This window comes from Eleginops maclovinus, chromosome 14 (assembly GCF_036324505.1).
Source record: "Eleginops maclovinus isolate JMC-PN-2008 ecotype Puerto Natales chromosome 14, JC_Emac_rtc_rv5, whole genome shotgun sequence".
Taxonomy (NCBI): domain Eukaryota; kingdom Metazoa; phylum Chordata; class Actinopteri; order Perciformes; family Eleginopidae; genus Eleginops; species Eleginops maclovinus.
The window spans coordinates 9,422,544-9,443,202 of record NC_086362.1 but is presented as its reverse complement, the minus strand read 5'-3'; the positions used below and the strand labels follow the sequence as shown (position 1 = coordinate 9,443,202).

Genomic DNA, 20,659 nt, shown 5'->3' with positions numbered 1-20,659 from the left:
AATATGAATCTAAATGAAGTCCTGTGGAGCTGCAGAGATGTGCCAGTCTGCAAATTGTATTCTACAGACGTAAAGATCCTTGCACATTAGGCATGTTAATATTGTTTTAATGAAGATTACAACAATGATGCTAAATAGATAATTCTCTCCAATATAGTAAACCATTATACGATTGAAATATCAGTGGGAAAAATGGCAAATAATAGCTTTTTTCAAAGTGTTACACCTTAATTATAATAAGTGTTGAAAATGAAACTTTGATTCGGGGTTATCCTCTCTGGGGGAAGTAGCTTCTTTCGTTTTTACTACAGCTGCTGTTTCCAAAAAGGAACAATCAACAAACCTTGACTCTATCCCTTCAATCAACTTGTCGATGTGAAATGATAGACAGCTGTAGTTTAAGATGCATCCCAAACTTCATAGAAAGCCCCTTACCCTCCTCCATCTTCCTGTTATTGTACCAACATCTATCCTCTCATCCGCTAAATACTGAAAACACCGACTTAAGCTTGCACATGTAAAATGTAGATGAAGCAGAGTTTGGCTAGAGGACAGAGAAAGGACACACACACACACAGCGGAGTGAACAGCAGGATGCAGACATATGTTCTAACAGATGTGTGGATTTGGGGTGTAGATGTTGGGTAACACTCAGGCTGGCATGCACTTTGTGTTGAGAACCGAGTTTTCAGGAAGTTGAAAAAGAGTCTGAATTAGTATTTAGGTTTAACATGATTATGCCGTTATTATAAAGGCATTTTAATTAAAAAGAGGGTACCATGAAGTTGTTTTTTTAGGACTGATTATGGATTGGGAGGATGGTTTCCAAGCTGGATGAGATGGACAACCTAGGATTGATAAAGGGGTCCCAACCAAATACATTATTATCAGGAAGAGCCAAAAGAGTTTATGTCCACATGGATTTTTCCGTGGACAGGCAGTCATTTAGAAACAGCTTTTGAAGACTTTAATCATAGGGGTCTTAAGTCTTCTTCCTGCAGCTCATTAACTATTTTAAAGTTTGGAAACTGTTCAATTTAAGCTCACACATTTTTCCCAAATAGTGGACAGATGTTAGGATTTGGTAACGAAAAGACAGACAGAAGGACAGTGAGTGAAAGGAAAGAAAAACAGACTGGTGCATGCTGGGGTGTGTCTGCCTGGTCTCTCTGCCAAACCACCGGTGTGTGTGTGGGTGTGTGCGTGTGTGTCAGCGACAGTTGGTTGTAATCGCCACTGACTCAAGAATTATGGGAAATTCTGGGCCCTGAGTTTCACACACACAAACACAAGTAGGATGTCTCGTAAGCCGAACCTCCGAACATTACACAAAAGTGGAGAGGGGGAGAAAAGGATGAAGGCAGGAGGGGATGAGAGAGAGATGTCAAAGATTATCAGATGGAGGGGAAGATGGAGAAAGAGAATATCATGCACAGCTGAGAGACACTGCAGAAGGAATATTTTCCCCAAGAAAAGGACGAACAAGACCAAAGCATATCAAATATCTGAAAATGAGAGAAATACAGAGACGGTTACTCAAACTAAAAAGTTAAACACAGTGAAGGGGACACGAAACAGATGACAAAGCGTGAACAGAAAGGAAACAGAGGGAGGATGGGACGAGGAGGAACACCTGGAGAAAAGGTGAAAGGACACACGTTCAGATGGATATACAAAAGGAGGAAGAAGAAAGGGAATGAGATGATAAACATTTGAAGGGGAAATTTGGCTCAATAAGTCTGAAAGTGAAGTTGAAATATGGAGGCAGGTGGTGTAAACAAAGCCAAAGAGGAGTTAAGACAGAGTAATGATGGATGGAGAAAGGGAAATGGGTGCACATGAGGATATTTCTGAAATTATATTTGATTGCAATCCAATGGCCCAAATTACCATATCAAACTATTCTCTATGATTGTAGGGAGATAGAAGGTCAACTCTAACTTCCCAGTCCCCTAATTGATAAATATTGACCCAGTAAATATATGGTGAATTAAAGTAAATGATAGGTTATAATCATTGCTAAATAAGGAGGTTCATTTAGTGATACCACAGCTGAGATGTAAGGAAACTCTCAACTGTCACAACAACTTCACTAGGTTGTGTGTACTTTAGACCAGTTCAGGTTGGTATTATTATAAAGACATATGCCTGTTAACTGATGAAACTGTACTTTGTTAACTTGGAACAACATGTTACCAAAGTACAGTTTCATTGTTCACCAGGCTTATATCATTTGTTATTTAATAGTCTTAAGTAAATATAATAAAGTAGTTCAGCTGAGGTTTCCCTCTATTTACCTTCTTCTTTACCAGTGGCAATTACCTAATTGTAGTATAATTAACCTTTTGTTTACAAGGCAAATACTTAGTAATTAGTGAGCTGTAAATAATAGGGTTAGCAGAAAGAGAGTGTGTGTTTTAATGTCTTCCTTGAGACCTTAAACTGAAATCCATAAGGGAGTGGAAGGGAAGTTTTAATAAAACGACACAGCTGCGTCCGTCTCACTTCGATAAAGAAAAGGTACCTTCTACCCTCTCATCTCAAGTTGAGCATTGTTAAAATGTTCTCAAGACATTTTTGGGTTATAGACCAATGGACTTCTTTGCTGAGCTTCTAAAAATAAACCTTTTCTCCCTTGCAGAGCAGACACAATACATCTCCGTACAGAAATAACCCTTATATAATAAGCAGCGTCTTTAGTTGAACAACTCGTTGAACGACATCAAAAGTGAAATGAAAAGCAGAGCATCAAAAATAACAAACTGCACTGGAGATCAAATATTTTGGGTATCTCTATTCAGAGAAATGGGTTCCATCCAGAATGCCCTTGTCATCTGTGAAAAGCGTATTAGCTGATTAATAATAGCTAGATATCTGTGTTGCCGTGTCCTCTTTCTTTCTAGCTCTGGTTCAAAATCTCGAGGGAAGCGGATTTAAAGTTTCACTGAAATCACTGAAATAGGACTTCTGTAAAGCCAAGGCCCTTGTCTTTATTTCTGAAGAGGTTATATTCACCTCCGAAAATAAAGTGAAAGTTAATTTGACCAAAAGGAAGTGAGACGAGAAGCAGAGGGCACGTTTATCATTTCTACCGTCCAGATTTTGTCTGCGTCATTGTAGAAACTTAATACTCAAAAGAAGAAAGAAGTCAGACAGACTACACCGTGCCACTGAGTGATTTTGGGGAGGTGCAGGTCAAAAAACTAAACCACGAAAATGTGATTTACACACAAGAAATACATTTAAAAGAGCTGCAACATCCAACTTTGGACATTCAAAACAAAAAAGAGCTACCATTATGAGATTATCTCACTGGCTGACTGTTTCTACATGTCTAAATACCCACCTTTCTCTCTCATTGGCCTTGGTGGTCTGACTGTTTTGAGACATGTTTCAGATTTGTGGCGAGCAGCATTCCCGCCACTGAAGCAAGAATAGAGCCACAGTCTAGCTGAGTGATGCCAACATTAACAAAGATGAAAAGCACAAAGTAAGTAAGTAAGGAAAGAAAAGCCAAACACTGCGGCACATGAGGCAGAGGAGTTGGCACCGCTTCATCCTCACATTCCCAGGGAAGAAGCAAATGTCGAGTTAGGGGTTGTGGTAGTTTTAAGATTAAATCCGACACAATAGTGTGACAGTTTAAGAGATTCAGTAATCAAGCTCACATAGGATAAAGAAATCTGCTCCGTGTCTGTTTCTGCTCTTTTCGTTTGTTATGTGACACTGAAACCAACTTGTGGGGTAATCTCAAATGATCCATCATCTAATGGGACAGTTAGGTCAAGGCTGTAAGTCATTGTGAGGGATGTTAACAATGCTAATCTCATCTTTCAACTTTGGTTTGGCTTTTGGCTAAAACTGGCTCTTTAACTCTGTTATCATGCCCAACCCTGAATTCTTTTTAGCAATGTTGCCACATTCCCAAATGTCGCAAACTAGGAGAGTCGGGAAAGAAAAGAGAACAGCAATAAAAACACAACTTCACATAAAAGCAAGTCTATAAAAAGGGTTTCAGATGGGATTTAGTGTTTCTACGAGCCTTATCTTTCCAGGCAGGTGATTAATAGGACTGGGGTCATTGGTGACACTTTAGGTTTGAAACTTGAATTTCCTATAAAAGTTTTACTGCCAATACAAATACAACAGCACACATGAGTCTGACTAACCAACAGAACCAGGCAGGGTTTGCCTATCTCTTTATTTTAAGTGACAGTGAACAGTATCTGCAGTTTTCTTTCCTCACTTTTAGCTTCTCCACAGCTGAAGTGACTTCTAAACAAACTCCAGTTTTGTGTCTTCAATGAACTGCTTGCTCTCGTTGTGTGCAAAGACTTCATCTTCACGATTTAAAGACTTAATGACTCTTTGCTAAACAGTGTCACCGCTGCACCTCGGGCGACAAATGGCCTATTATCGCAATACCACACACACACACACAAAACGTGTGCATGTGCAGACATCAGGATGAAATGAGTATTTAAAGCCTGTGTGTGTTATGTGAATGCAAGGACACATGCTGATACACGTGCGGACGGACAGCATGACGTGTGCTCTGGCCCAGATCATGTCCACACACATGAGCACACACACCCAAACATGCAGACACAACGCAGTGATAATATTAGCAATCAACAGGTCATTCCGTTCATGCCTTACGGATAAATAGGCAGCTAGAAATAAAAAGAAGGCCACTGGTTTGTGTGTGAGTTTGAGAAAGAAGAAAAACATAGAGAGAGAAGTGGGTGGAGAGGAAATTAAGCTGCCCTGAAATGTCCTTTGATACAAGGTGTTACAAAATGTACAATTAGCTATTTTCTTTTTTGAAATACACATTTATGTTTTATTTAGAAGTGTATCTATAGGTTTTCCTAAATTCACATTAGATCGTATCATATTTGAATTATCAAACATAAAAAAAATGTATTTCAAAAAGAATTAGGGCTAATGTAATTCATCATAAGGGGAATGTTTAATATCCAAATCCATTAAATGTGCCCTTTTCACCTGTAGTGTCTACCGTTAAAAGACCGAGAGGAGACAAGGAAGACTTAACAAACAATTAAAATAAATTAAAATGTTATTCTTCTGCACTACACAACCACAATCTCAAACCTGACATCCTGCTGACTCAATGTCTACTACGTCTGGCTAATCATGTCAACAAATGGCTGAAATCCAATATTACCAAACTAATGGCTTAAGCGCAGCCACCAAAGACGTGCAGAACGGGGGAGTGTTGTTGGGTAACAGAGATTGAGTGAAAGAGATGGAGGACTAAAAGGATGAAGACCACAAAGACATCGAAGGGGAGGCGGAGGAAGAGAGGGAAGAGGGGGCAAACAAGGCCGAGACAAACTGATGAAAGCCAATTTGTCTGGACTAATGGACTGGATAAAACCACAATGAGAGACAATGAGACAGAGAAGAAGAGGAGGACGAAACAACAATCTGGAGGAAGAAGGAGCTATGTGGAGTTCAAGGAAATAACAAGTCCATTCGTGTTGGTGCACTAAACACCCATTGTGATCTGCAGTAGAATGCATCTGTAGTATTCGATCACGTCCGTTATTGTGAATGCAATGTACCTTCAGACCAAACTGCAGAGATGGAAGAAGTACTAATCCTAAAGTAGCTGGTAGCTATTCCTTAGAACAACTGTAGTGGAGTATGTCTCACCAGGTTGGAGCCTCCCGTCCAGTAGAGGAAGAATCCATCAGGGTCAACTTTCAGGGTCACCAGGGTGGGGGGCCCGCTGTTCGGCTCCTATACAAGAGCAGAAATTGAGACGTTAGAGAGACAAACAATAATATCAATTCCTTCTTTAAAACACACAGAACCATAATAAGAAGTCAAGTGAGGACGATGTTAAGAAGCACCAACAGGTTTATTACAACCTGTGTCTTATTTCAATTCATTCAGCCATACATTCTGTTGGCTGTAAAGAACAGTCTTCACTGATGCCTGGAAACATGGCGGACAAAGACAAAACAGGGACATAGATGATCAGGGAAGCCATATTATATGCACTAAATTATTTAGAGGTATAGCTGAATAATGTGCTTAGTGAAACTCAAAGTCATAATTTTAACTGACAAGTCATTTTAAACGTGACACATGCAATGTATACAACGTTACAATATTCAACCCACAACATGTTCCAAATGATGTTTTCCAGATCCTAGCCACAGAGATTGAGCACTAATGTAATCTTGTATACCATTACATTTAAAAAGTAATATAGTTTTCTTGTCATTACACCTGAAACGATTAGACTTGCCAAAAATGCATTAAACAACAAACCGAAGATAATGGAACAGCTGTTTTTATGCCGCAAATAATGGTTTGGCAAGCATGAGGCTCTCATTCATGTGCAGTATAATGATGGCACAGGAGCCTGCATCAACATGTCATTAGCATCATCATTATGTGGTCATACGTACACACACAAACACACATACACACACACACACACACACTGGCTCTGTAATTACAGTGGTAAGCGCTCATACTCGGGTCCAGCAGACGAACATTACCTCCAGACATCCTGGGAAACAGCGATGATGATCTGCACGGATGACTCATGTGCACATATGGCGTTACAAACATCAATATGATCATCTTCATCGGGGGAACATCTGCCCACAACTTTCCCACTGACACCGAATATCAGGAAATACAGCAAGATTATAAAACACACAACCAACTGCTGTCCACATAAAAAAGTATTTCTTAATGAGGGGTAAAAAAAAAAAATGTCTACTTGGCAGCAAGATACAGGGAAATTACAAGAAATGTGTGAAGTTGAATATTAGGGGGAAAGATGATCATGTTTAAAACGCATATGTGCAAATGTTAAGCATTACAAAAATCATTCAAGGCTTATAATACAATTTAGCATATAAAAACACGATAAAGCATCAATGAAATGATACAAATTAGGTGAGATACTCTACTTGTGTTACATAATCACTTTATAGCTCCATAAATTACTATTTTAATCATGTATACTCACGATAATCAGGCTCGCCTTGTGTGGGGGAATAAACATTGGTAAGTTGTGAACTGAGTACAAAAAAAAGCAGCTTTATAGATAGATAGATAGATAGATAGACAATACAAATGATTTTAAATAGTATTGTAAGCTGTCTTTATGCTCACTTAAATCATGCTTCTCATTCATCTTTCCACAAGGAAGCGAATATGTGTATCTAAGTTATAATATTCCTTATTTTTATATTTTGTCACCCAGGAAATGCACATTTTAGGAGCATTTCAAGCCAGACATACCTTGAGTTTAGGCTCCGCAGTTGGCTAACGGAGAAAGATTTAGCAGGAGAGGAAGATGTTCAGTTTGGGATAGAAGAAGGAGGTTTGAGAGAGAGAAATATGGGAGAGAGATGGACAGGATTGGAAGAAAAATTATGAAGGGTGAAAGAAAGAAACCAACATTTTAGAGAAAGGAGAAGAAATCCCTCAACATCACGAGATCTTAATAAGCTACAGTGGAGGATAAGCCTTTTAAACGTTTTTTAAAACCAGTTGGAAAGTTGCCAGATGTTTTTCTGGGTTTTTAGATGAATCCCAGAGGGTTTCTGATGTGAATCCACCTCGGAGCTGTAACTCACTCAACTTTGACCCGTTTACTCACTGGAATCAGTGGGAAACTGTGCAACAGTAATGCTGCGATTAAACCTTCAGAATGTGACCTGATGTCAGATGCTCTCTTCAGTTGGTGAATTTGTGTCAACACTGAGCAGGCTTCATGGCATCCAAAGAGGATGCCATGAAGCCTGAGCTTGGCCATAATGACTTGTGTTTGTCATTTGAATTTTTGAGATGACACAACATGCTTGAAACTGATAAACACCTGCTGTTTTTATTAGTAGCTCAAACTGTGTGTTCAATGCAAATTATTTTGCAAATCAAAATGCATTGTGGGGGTTAGAGGCAAATGTTATAGGTCGACATTTGAATCTTTTTTTTAATATATATTTATTGTGGCTTGATATGGTTTTTCTGCACTGTAGCAGAAAAAAAGATTAGGTTTGTTACGTCATTACATTAAATAAAAAAAGATAGATGTATTCATTTCCAAAATGTGTCCATGAAAATATCCTGATTCCATTCATGTTCATCACAAACAAACAGTTTGCTCTGCAGCTCACTGCACACAAAGGGAGAAACACACCTGTATTAACTCACAGTACCATAAGCTACATTTATACTCCCACAATAACATCATAAACATAAGACATTTGAACCTTAATAAAAGCTTGAGACATGAGGTTCAGCCCGCGATACATGCGGTATATATGTATGTAATAGGTGTGGTGATGCTGCAGTTGTAACAAACCACATTTTTACCCCGGCACTATTTCATTCTTCTCTTGACTAGTCACACTCTGCAGTATAGACACACACGTATATAAATGTGGTCTATAGACTGATGTGACACGTTATATATCAACATCTTTGTATTACCCACACACGCACACACACACACACACACACGCACACAGTGGTCAGATATGTTTGAATGTTACGTCTGCTCAGTTCACCACACGCCCGTCTTAACCTCTTTCTATATGGAAAGTTTTCAATTTCCTCACATGATTCTTTCATTTGGTTAGTTCTCAGCATCAATTAATTGTCTTAATTAAACAAAATGTCCAATTAGTTATGATTTCAGCTCAAAAAATGTGCGGCGTTTTATTTCTTTACTATCATTAAAGGCTAATATTTCATACAATAAAGGGTATTTTTCTAAGGTCATTGTAATAAGCTTTGGTTAAAAGTTAAGTCCTTAAAAGATGCTTAACTTTATGTGTTGATAATAGCATCACAAACATGTCCGTTGTTAGATTACAGAAGAGATTTATAAACTTAAAAGTTAATGGACTGCTTCGTAATGAAAATACATCTGTATGACTTTCTAAAACAAATTATAATTGCATTACAAACCCTGTTATAAACTTTAATATGAAGCCGTCAACAGGTATTTCATAATGGAAATAGGCGTTCATTTATTGTACTCGTCATTTGTTCTTGTTCGGTGTCATTACAGCGACTGTTGTGAAAGTTTTAGAACTCAAAAGGGTCACTGTAGTTTCCAGAGGGAAATAAGGGTGATTGTCAGAAACCTCAATTAGTACTTCATGCCGTTGACGGACGCACATGAACCTTGTTTACCATAAATATGCATCCTGTGGTGCTGAGAGGAGGTGGTACGGTTATAATTAAAACTCACCCCCTCCCTAATTAACGGCCACATGTAGAAGCCTTGTGAAGTCTCGCCTCGTTTCCTTCCTTCCTTTCTTTTAATGTTTCTCTTTCTCTATGAATGTCAGTCGTCCTTCAGCTCACCCTCTCCCCAACACTTTGAATTGTTATTCCCTCCCTAACTGATTGAATGCCACGTCTATTTCCCCGGATGCCCTGACCCCTCGGAAAAAAACTCCCTTCATTACCTGGACATAATGTCACACTCACACACACACACACACACACACACACACACACACACACAGAATGGACCACCCTCTGAGGCAGGGGCCTAACACAGACAGACGGCAGCTAATGAGCCTATCTTGAAAAATCACAACCTATAAGAGCATACACACGTAGAAAAACACACATGGCTCTCTTCCTACATGCTGCCCTCGCCGTAAATTAATGTGTGTGTTGTATAAAGTCAGTCAGGAGAAAGCCATTAGGGAGAGAAACTGATAAAAAGTGGCCGCTCCAAGTGCACCTTTGGTCTTGTGCGTGCGTGCGTGCGTGCGTGCGTGCGTGCGTGCGTGCGTGCGTGCGTGCGTGCGTGCGTGCGTGCGTGCGTGCGTTCAGCAACAGCTTGCAGGAGTGGTGTGAGAAAGAGGGCCAGTGTGCACTTAGTGTGTTTGAGCTGCTGCATGACAACATGGTCAAAGTTGATGACAGTAGGTAAACTTTGGACTCCAGAGAGGCGAGAAAGAGGGAGGCCATGCTATAAAGTATAAAACAGAAAGAAGTTCAGGGGAGTTAATGTTTAGTACATTGATAGACAGCATGTGGTAGATGTATTTATCAAACAGCATTAATACTGCAAGTGTAAACGTGTCTGGTATTTGAGGGCACACTAGGACTGAGAATTCACACAAGGACTGCATGGCTTTTGTAGCGGAGCACAAAAAGACACAATAAATAATATTAGATTCAAAACTTTGCAAAGACTGAAATGCAACTCTAACTGTACATTGTGTCTTCCTGCTCCCCTGTTATTTGCACATATGGAAATTGGGTAATATGCAACATTTGCTTCAAAATTCATTACAAAAAAAGTCCAACTCACAAAGACTTTTAATAATGGCAGCAGCGACTGATGCCGAAGGACAGAATAAAGTGACAGTTGTGTCATGAAAACAAAATATTCAACTCAACATGTTGCAAGCGTCTTTATCCGTTGTTAATTCTGTACTCATTTCACAAATTTGGAGATAACTGATGCCAAAATATCCCTAAGGAAAGTGCCATTTAAGGTAACTGCTTGCTGGTGCAGCAGTTAAAAGTCCAACTCATAGTGGCCAGATATCAGATAGATTTTATGGCACTGAAAACACAGTATTTTCTCAGAAATGTTCACGAGAAACCAACCAACGAACACCATGTTCAATATGTCTAGTGTGCACATATAAAGAAATAAACACATTATTTATTCCCTGCTCTTTTGGGCAATTTCCACAGAGCTGCAAAACTTGGGTGAGTTTGCACTGCGCAGTATCTTTTGTGAATCGGCCCTCAGTGCTCTCATAGCTGCTGTAACACCTCATTTCTCCACAGGGGTCATTTGACCTTCATCTGATCCAGCATCCACTCAGGAAATGAACCGCTAACCCCACCAGTGGGGGTGCCATGTTCTAACTACCGAACAATACTCCAGTGTATACAAGTTGCACCGAGTTAAATAAAGGGCAAGATTTTATTTCAGATTTTCCCCCCATTAGGAGTATCAAATTCTCTGCACCAGCTTCCTCGTCACAATGAGGATGTTGATTGGGTTACACACAATCTAGTTTAAACCTGAGTCGGAAATCAGAAGTTTATTGTTGCTGCTACGGCAATACACAGAGGATAGCTTCCTTCTGATGTTTCCCCAAACCATAAATTACTGTTGATTTTAGGCTATGGGGTTTTACGTGACTGTGGATCACATAAAAACCCACTTCAATGCCAGCCATTAACACTCGGGAGTGTCCCTCCATAAATGGCAGATTTTGTTCCTTTTGTTCTGAAAAAAATCACAACAAATGAATACACTTTAAGGAAGTTGTATCTAGTAAACATAAAATGCATTGTAAATATAGAGTAAACAAATATGTATTGTCATAAGCTAGAAAAAGATCTTATGGATTATAAAAGAACCAAAAATAATGCGTGCACTGATGAATAACTTTAAACATGTATTTACGCAGTTTCTTGTTTTGTTCCTGGTCTTTGTTATTATCTACTCTGACCTCATTCCAAACCACCCGTTACGTGCCTAAAATTGAGGACCATTTAACCATCCTTTGACCCTTCAAACATCTGCACTATGCTTTTAACCCAAGAAGGGTTCAATGCAAAAGACCAGACGGAGATCCAAACTGAAAACTAGCCCAGAGGATGAAACAAAACTCAAGGAATCCAAAAATCTAACTGAAACCAGTAGAAGGAGGAAGAGAGTGACAGCAGAAGAAAGAATGGGGAAGAGTTCATATATACGATCCAGGAATGGGGCTTCATGTGCAGAAAGGAGTAAGAGTGGAGAGTTGGAGCGGTCCCACACTTCACATGTGGCTGTGGTTGACCTTCCACCTCTCCCCCCATCCGTCCATCCATCCTCGTTTCTCACCCCTCTGTCAGGATGTCAGCAGTGTTTCTCGGCACGCTATCAGACATTCACACAAGCCTGTGTTTCCTCCTCCTTAAACATTCACCTCTTCACTAACGACAATTTGTGGCTGCCAATCGTTTATCTGTTGCAGAACCAAGGCTTTCTGATACTGATCCACAGAAATTGAGTCCATTCTGTTTTCCCATATGGTCAGGATGACAAGGCACCTCTGCTTACAGGAGATATTTGCTTCCAAAATAGAGACATTTTCATACGGTGTGATATATTGGCTGTCAGATCTCAGGTGTAAAATGTGTTCCAAGCAGCTATAAATCCATCTGAACTTGGGTTATGACTTTCAACACTGCAGGGTCGGTTTGGAAAATATCCTTGTTATTTATCTTTTTTAAAAGGAGAGCAATGATCATTCAAGGCTGCTTTTTATCAGTACTGTGGCATCATAAAAACATTCCATGGCGTTATATAAAGGGACTGTAAACTAAGAAACCAAAGAGCCAAGCAGGAAGAGAAAAACAAGACGATAAAAAGTGCTGAACGGCAAGTCCCAACATGACGGGGAGGAAAGCGTACAGGAAGAATTTATATTAGGGTGAAACTGCAATGAGTTTGGGTTAGAATCAAAAGAAAAGTAAATATCCTCATCTTCCCATCACAGCACTGCATGCCTGTGATATCTTAATCTACAACAACAGGAAAATAAACAAGAAAAGATTCATAATAAAACATAGGTCAGCACTGAAAGGATTTCCAGGAAACATTAAACTGGTTCTGAGGTTAACAATGGTGCCCTCAAACGAGCAAGAGTCCTCTCATTGGCTTTGTTGCATCAGCAGATTGTTACCACATTGTTAGCTTAATAGCATAAAGACCGAAAACAGCTGGTGTTCCTTAAGTGAAAAGTTGTAATGTTCGCAGGGACTAAACAATCAGATGTAACATTATCATTTGTGGACTTTTCTCTTTGAATGTCCCTACATATGCAAGGAATCTGAGTGTGAGATGTTTAGAAATGAGCCTTTAAGGACAGTACTTTATGCTAAGCTTCGCTAACTGGCTGCTGCTTCATGTTTACCATACAGACATGAGACGTGTTGATCTTAATCTCAGTTAGAAAACAAAGATATACATTCCCAAATATCCACTGTTCCTTGAAGAAGCGTCCCAAACATTTAAGTGTTTGACTCACTGACCATCATCCAAACCACATTTTACTAGATATTTGGTTCATTTCAACTAACTATAGGAATAAATCATTAAAAGTCTACTGTTGTTTTCATTAGTCTAATTCCTGTGTCAAATATCCTGTTAGTTTAAATCATTATAAACTTAACCCAATCCAGTTTTTCATGTTTTATTTGATTTTGGGGCATTTAAGTCTTATAATAGTCCAAGAACACCATCAAATTAGTTTCAGTCAATTTATTCTAGCCATATCCTTCCGACAGTGCTGTTCTGTTGTAGTCCTGAGTTGTTTTGACAATGAAAAAGGAAATGTTTTTAATTTGACTCTCAGGTTTTTTCTATTTCCAAGGTTGCATGTTGATACAGTCACAGTAACGGATGATGAAAGTAACACTGTTGTGCGTGGATCACTCAAAATCTTTATCTTTAAACTAGATGTGGATGGTGGAAACATCTAAAAAATGCCTGGTCAAGATATTTGTGAATGGAGGATGAGATACTGCACTCTGGTTTGGCCACACAGGACGGATAAACACTGAGGATAACAGTAGCATTAAAGTGTCTTTACTGTCCCCAACTGTTGCCAAGATTATTGTTCTGCGCTCCTCTCAGTAAACCGTGGTGCGGTCTGACTAAAAAGCCCCAACCAAATTGAAGGAAACAACCTCGAAATGCCACATTTTACGGTGCGTCATGATTCGCTGAAGTTACAGGCATTCTGAGCTGGAGCCAGAACCGTCACAAAACTATTGTCAAACTAATGTACCACTATTGGTCCCATGTGACATGTTAGTAAGCCGTGGTTTGCTTTTATTTGTGCCATGTGAACACAGAGAAATCAAATCCAACAAACTGCACTTTTCATGTAAGTCATGCGAGTCATGTAATGCGACAGAAATTCTTCCTTTGATTATTCTACAAAGGGTGTTTAGAAGCATGCAAAGGCACATCATGTACAGGGAAGGCACATGGTGGAAGTGTATTTGAACACAGGTGCACATATTGTCCAGCAGAATGAACGCTGACAACTGCAAAGGTGCAAAGAGGATTTTCTTTTTGACTTTTGTGCACTCTACTCTGACAAAGAGCTGCTCTGTAGACAAGCTGTCTGTCTCTTTGTGTTTAATTGGTTGTTTGGAAGGAATTTTAACTGAATTCCAGTTGGAGTTCCTTTAAATTGAATTGCGGCCGGGCTGCAGAGGGCGGAGACGCAGCGGGCGGAGGGAGAGAAGGAGAAAGGGAAAGAAAACGGTTTGGCTCTGGAGCCTTTAAACAAGCTCGAACAGGAAGTTTTTCAACGTGAGACGCATACCCAGAACAAAACAGCCACACACATGTGCGCACACACGCTGAAAAACTGAAGAAAGACCGTCAGTTTGTAGTGCATTCTTCTTCCTCCTCCTCCTCCTCTTCCTCCCCCTCCCCCCTGCATGAGTCAGTGTGTGTGTGTGTCATGATGGCCTACAGCAGCAGCTCAGCGACAGATGAGTACACGATTGAAAAGTGAAGGAGGAAAAAGAGAGGATGAAGAGTTGTAATGAAAAGAGACAGAAGACGAAGAATTAATAGGGGGGAGGACACGGTGATGAGGAAGGGGGTGAAAAGAGAGGGATGGGGTCAAAAGTGGGGTTTTCATATAAACAACCGACACTGCCCTCGGGCACTTTCTGTGTGTGTGTGTGTGTGTGTGTGTGTGTGTGTGTGTGTGTGTGTGTGTCCTCATTCTTTTCTCACTTTGCAAAGTCCTTAAAGGAGAACACCAAGTTTTTCGGACAGTGGCCCATTGGTCAACGTCCCTGTTAAAGCACAGACAGACGCCCCGTCACAGTACGTTTTATTAGATTTATAATTAGCTAAGTAATCAATACATCTAAAATATTAACCTTAATAAATTCCTCTCCCCGTGGATTCATTATTTCTGCAGCTCAGTTGGGGTGATTTCCCTTTGTTTGGATTGAGTCATGCTTAATTTGATATGGATGACCTTATGATTCCCCCCCAGAGTGCTCTGAAAAAAGTCCTAGTAACCTGGCTTTGGAATAACTTCACATCAGGCATTTAAATGACATTAAGAAAAGGTTTAATGAGTAATTAATCTGCGTTTAAAACTTAACCCTCTCCTTTATGCCCCGCGGGCCCTATAATAATATACTATTTGCCGTTGCCGTGTGAGAAAGTTGTAAATCAATTTTCATGTGAATCTGTTACCACTGCACTGCTGTTTTGGGCAGGTCCCTCTCATAAAACAGATGGACATCTCAAGAGACTTCCAGATTAAACAAAGGTTCAATAGAATGAAATAAAAATGAATATGTAGCAGTATAATAATAATAATAATAATACATGTGATATATATTGTGCTTTTCCTGGTGCTCAAAGCCCTTTTATGCTTAAGGTGGCCTGGATCACTGACTACCTCACCAGCAGACCTCAGTATGTCAGACTGCAGGGCAGCGTGTCTGATGTGCTGGTGAACAATACTGGAGCCCCCCAAGGAACTGTGCTGTCACCTATCCTGTTCACCCTCTACACCTCTGACTTCCGCTTCAACTCCGGCTCATGCCACCTACAGAAGCTCTCCGATGACTCCTCCATCGTCAGCTGCCTCACAGATGATAACGAGGAGGAGTACAGGGCCCTGGAGGAGAATTTCGTAGGCTTGTGTGACAACAATCACCTCCAGTTCAACATCAGCAAGACTAAGGAGCTGGTGGTGGACTTCAGGCGGAGCACGAGAGGTCTCTAACCCCCATCTCCATCAGGGGGGAGGAGGTGGAGGTGGTGAACAGCTACAAGTTCCTGGGAGTGCAGTTGAAAAATAACCTCGACTGGAGTGACAACAATGATGCTCTCTTCAGGAAGGGACAGAGCAAGCTGTTCTTCCTGAGGAGGCTCTGGTCCTTCAACGTGTGCATGAGGCTGCTGCAGACGTTCTACCAGTCTGTGGGGGCCAGTGTGCACTTCTTTGCCGTGGTGTGCTGGGGGGAAAACACCAACAAAAGGGATGCTGACAGGCTGAACAAGCTTGTGAGGAAGATTAGCTCTGTAGTTGGAGTTAAACTGGACAATCTGGAGGAGGGGAGGACGAGGAGGAAACTGGACAGTATCCTGGATAACCCCTCCCACCCCCTCCATGCAGAGCTAGTGAAGATGAGGAGTACGTTCAGCCACAGACTCATCCCACTTTGGCACAGCACTAAGCGCCTGGGAAACTCCTTTGTGTCTGTAACCATCAGGCTGCACAATAAGGGGTTAACCATGTGACTCACTGACAATAACCCGGAGTGCACATAAAGCCTGCACTCTTGCACAATAACTTTGACCTGCACTCTTTCTGCACACATACCTGTGTATATTTGTAACTGTGTGAACCTGTACTGTATTTCCTCTTCTCTGTTGCTTCATAAACACTTGAAATTCCCCACGGGGATTAATACAGGTACATCTTATCTTAAGTATGATGGGGCAACTTCGGAGTGATGTAAATCTGAATTTCCTAATAAAATATCTGAAAAAAAAAGCCTGACGGGACAAAACATTAGGACATTCGGTTTTGAATACAAAGCATACCTGATTTATTTTACTATTTTGGATTACTGACAGTTCTCATTTCTCCTTCCCTCTCCTCTCAGCCACATCCCTCCTCTCCCAGATGTGTTGTCTCCAACTCCAAATATTCTCCATAAGTCAGATGTTGATTTTAATGGGTAAGGGGGTGAAAGATACACAGGGAGAAAGCATGCTTATGTTTTGGAGTGTTCACACTTTATCAGCAGCATAAGCATTTCCTGGGAATTCCCAATGAGAGAGTCAGTGTATGTGTGTGAGAAAGAGAGAGAAAGGAAACCAAAAGGACATGGTATGCACTGTTAGCGTGACAAGACATATTTTGAGGCAAGACACATACACACATCACATCATCATTACGATGTGTCACGCTCTGTTGCTGATAACTGTGTTTTAGGGCTGACTATTATCTTTAGTCTCAATTTTCTGTCATTTATTTTCTAAATAACTCTTTCTAAAATGTGGAAAACAATCAAGGTAACTTTCATGAGGGAATTTTCTAAAGAGAGTTACTCTAATTAATTTCCAGAATTGTCTCATTTGTTTTTCAAACATTTTGTGGCGATTTCATACTAAACACTTGCTTTTGTGCATGAATCCCTCACACCTGACATCATATTTGCAAGGTATGCTATGATAACAGCCTTTTTGGAACTATGTGCTAGTACTGTTTAGTATTTTGAGGATCCACGCACAAACACACACACTTCATAGCTTACAGATTGTGTGCCATGGAAGTGATAAAATATACTAAGCATAATCAAACATTACGCTGTACAATTTAGTACAGTGACACGTATTTATTGATAAGGAAGGGCAATAAACAAACTTGATTTTTCACCGTGCATTCCCAAACTGTAGCTCTGCAATTGGATGCTTTTGCCAGGAGATTAGGATATATATTGCACATTGATATTAGCTCTATTTCCTGGTATGTTTAAACACGCCCTGTCTTCTTTTAAGATAAACTGCTGAATGAAGCTAGCAATGTTAAAATCTACCTTCTACTCATCCACTCACACTCATCTATTGCGGGCCAAATTGTTGGTTAATTTTTTCATGAGTTAATGCAAGTGGTTTGACTTGTTTGTCTGATGAAAAGCTGCTAATTTGTTAATCGTATGTAATGATTAAAGAGGTTTTAGCCTAATAAATACATTTGAACAACAAACCCCCCGCCACACACACTCCTGCATGCCACTGTTGGAAGACACAGGGCTACAGTTCGAGTCAGCGACTTAGTTAATCATTGATGGCAGCTCAGACAAACACACACACACACACCTACTTTCTCTACAGAGAAGATTGCCGAATGGCCCTGCAGTCTGTATCAGAAAACCCACACACAGACACACACAAACACACACAAATTTGGTCAATGACAAGGTGCAGGCAGACAAGCTGCTACAGAAATACAGGGAAGGAAAAATAGAGCAAGATAAAATAAAGAAATGCTTCTATTGACGTGATTTAAAGACTCATGGTAAACAAAAACAGAACACACATGGAACGTTTTTAAAAGGGACGTTTCAGAGCTGTAGGTGCACTCTCAAATGGAGGTAACTTCTACAGGCAGGTGCTTTCTCCTCTAATCCCCTGGGGATAAGGGGGGAGTACAAAAAGAGAAGGACACAGGAGGTGAAGGAAGAGAAAGGAGGACGCATGAGGGCGTCTGAACTGAACATGAGCCCGAGAAAAACCGGCTTGACAAGAATTCAACATAACACAACACACAATCAGGCACAGCTGCCTGCTGGCAACTACAGGGGAGTTTTCTACTACAGTATCGGATTAAAACACACTCATCAATGTTAAGGTGTATAGGGGTTTTCTGTGTTTTTGAGGCACACCTGCATTCTAAATCACACGTGCATACACACGCACGGGTCTCGTATGTCACTTCACAACACTGGGCCTTCTGTCAAAAAGCTGTCATGTCAGGGTGTCTGTCGCTTGTCTTTTTAAGTCGCACTTCTTGACTTGAGAAACATGTTTTGTTTCACTTGCACAGCAACACGTGTATTAAACTTGGAGGAAAACAAACATTTCATGTCTCACCTCGTCCCATTTGATGAACTTGCCCCCCTTCTTCAGCGCTTCATGGACGGACACGGGCTTGAGTTGCAGCGCGTGGACTCCCGGCTTGGCCCCGGCCATGGCGAGGGACTCCCTGCCCGGTGCCAACGCCTAAACCCCGGCTAAGGCGAGCTGGACTCCTCGGAAGGAACAAAAACTGCGCTTCCTTCCTCCAATTTCCACTCGGGAGCTTCTTTTCCGGGGAGAGATTAAACCGACAGGACGAGGTGGGAGGGAGGGAGGGAGGGGGGGGGGGAGTTTTTCAAACTAAAAAGTTGCTACACAGCAGCGAGGGTTTGAAGAACATGAGTAAAATCCAGAGGAACACAGGACTTGTTTCAGCGCGTTGTCTTGTCCGCGTCCACGCAACGCGGTGGCGCGCATACAACTCCCTTTTTTATTTTATTATAGGCTTTGATTCATTTGTTTATTTACGCACAATCCTTTAATCGCGCACTTGAGCCCGCAGAGAGATCCTTTCCTTCCTTCCTCCCATCTGCTCGAGCCCTCTCCTCTCGCTCCTCTAACTTTCTCTGCTTCCTCTCTCTCTTGTCGCCTCCGACGAGTTTTTCCTTTTCTCCTCCTCCTCTCCTCCCTGCATGTTTTCTGTGGAAGAAAAGGGAAGATTCCGGAGAGGAGAGAGAGGACAGCGTCAGATAACACTGAGTGAATGAGGAATGAGAGGGGGGAGTCACAGTTTAAGTAAAAAAGGGGTGTGTTTTAATCCAAGTTCCTGTCTCCTAAAATGTACAGTATGGGTATATTAACATGAACATGACACTTGCATGATATTGGTTTTCACTATGCATTTGCTAAAAGTTTGTATGTTTACTGTTCACTTCCTTCCTGCTGAAAAATCTCAAACTTGGAATTTAAAGGGGTTATCTCTGGATTTTGTATTTTACAACCTTAAAGTTTGCAATTCTTCAGATTTCCAGTCAGATTAAAAGAAGAATGGTCGAAATCAGAAAAGGCTGAGATATCCTGACTTTAGGTCACTAGCTACAAACGTCCTACATGTCCCACAATGCAACTGTGTCTTTCATTAAACCCTTAATTTTTAGTTATATGCACTTTGTTTGACAGCAGGATTACGGAAAAATAATAGGCCTGATTTTTCCGAAACGTTGTGGAAAGGTGTAGCATTGGCCAAGAAACACATTTCCGAATCAAGCATGTTTTTTTTTTTTTTTATTATAGAAAAAGCCTTAGCAGAGGTTTACAAACTCTTAATTGCTATTTTAAATGTGTTTTAGGCCACTTTGTAATAACCCTGAAGACGTCACTCGGGTCATTTTTTTCTAACCATTCGAAAATTATACAACCTTGAGGTATTAAATATTTCAATTGCCCCTTTAATAAGCCCTTGAATAACACACTTTCAGCAGTATAGGTATGAAACTCTTGGAAGTCTATGCTCTGTAGCCCCGTGCTTAATAAAAAAGAAAGTTTATTGTAAGAGTATACATCCACAAATAACTAGATCCATTCACGTCTCCAGGAATCTGAACATCTAACATGTAAAATCATGTGTAAGCAGTTCTTTGTTTTCTTTAAGATAGCATATAGGTAAGGGCTTTGTCTATGGGAAACAAGAAAAAGGATTCTGTGTTTAAAAAGATCAGTATCACTTAAAAGCTGACCCCCCCCCTTTTTCTCTGTTCGCTAAATGTAAAGCTACCATTAGCATCTTGTTGCTTAGAGTAAAGACTGGAAGTAAAGCACTCCTAAGGCTCTCATATGCTGCATGTCAAATCTCAATCTGTTACTTATTAGTAACGTCCGATGTAAAAATACTTGCAATTCCAAATAAAGATAAACAAAACTGGTATAAAAATCCCCAAATACATGCCTGTAGAAATATTACAATAATTCCTGCTTGTGACAGGTTTCATAAGCTTTAATAATATAAAGTAACTTTGCTTGTTGACTGAAACAGATTAATTGTGCAATGATATTATT

The 20,659-nt window shown here is 40.4% G+C and overlaps 1 protein-coding gene across 2 annotated transcripts in view; it reads right to left on the bottom strand.

Moving 5' to 3' along the window:
• The window catches only part of plcb3 (phospholipase C, beta 3 (phosphatidylinositol-specific)), a 45,102-nt gene extending 25,749 nt beyond the window's left edge, over window positions 1–19,353 (bottom strand). For both annotated transcript variants that reach the window (XM_063900513.1, XM_063900514.1), the window contains exons 1-2: window positions 18,680–19,353; window positions 5,680–5,766 (exon numbers count right to left, since the gene is read on the bottom strand). In XM_063900513.1, coding sequence (XP_063756583.1) covers window positions 5,680–5,766; window positions 18,680–18,778 — 186 coding nt within the window. In that variant the 5' untranslated portion in view covers window positions 18,779–19,353. The remainder of the gene's footprint in view (window positions 1–5,679; window positions 5,767–18,679) is intronic.
• Window positions 19,354–20,659: the final 1,306 nt, after the last annotated feature.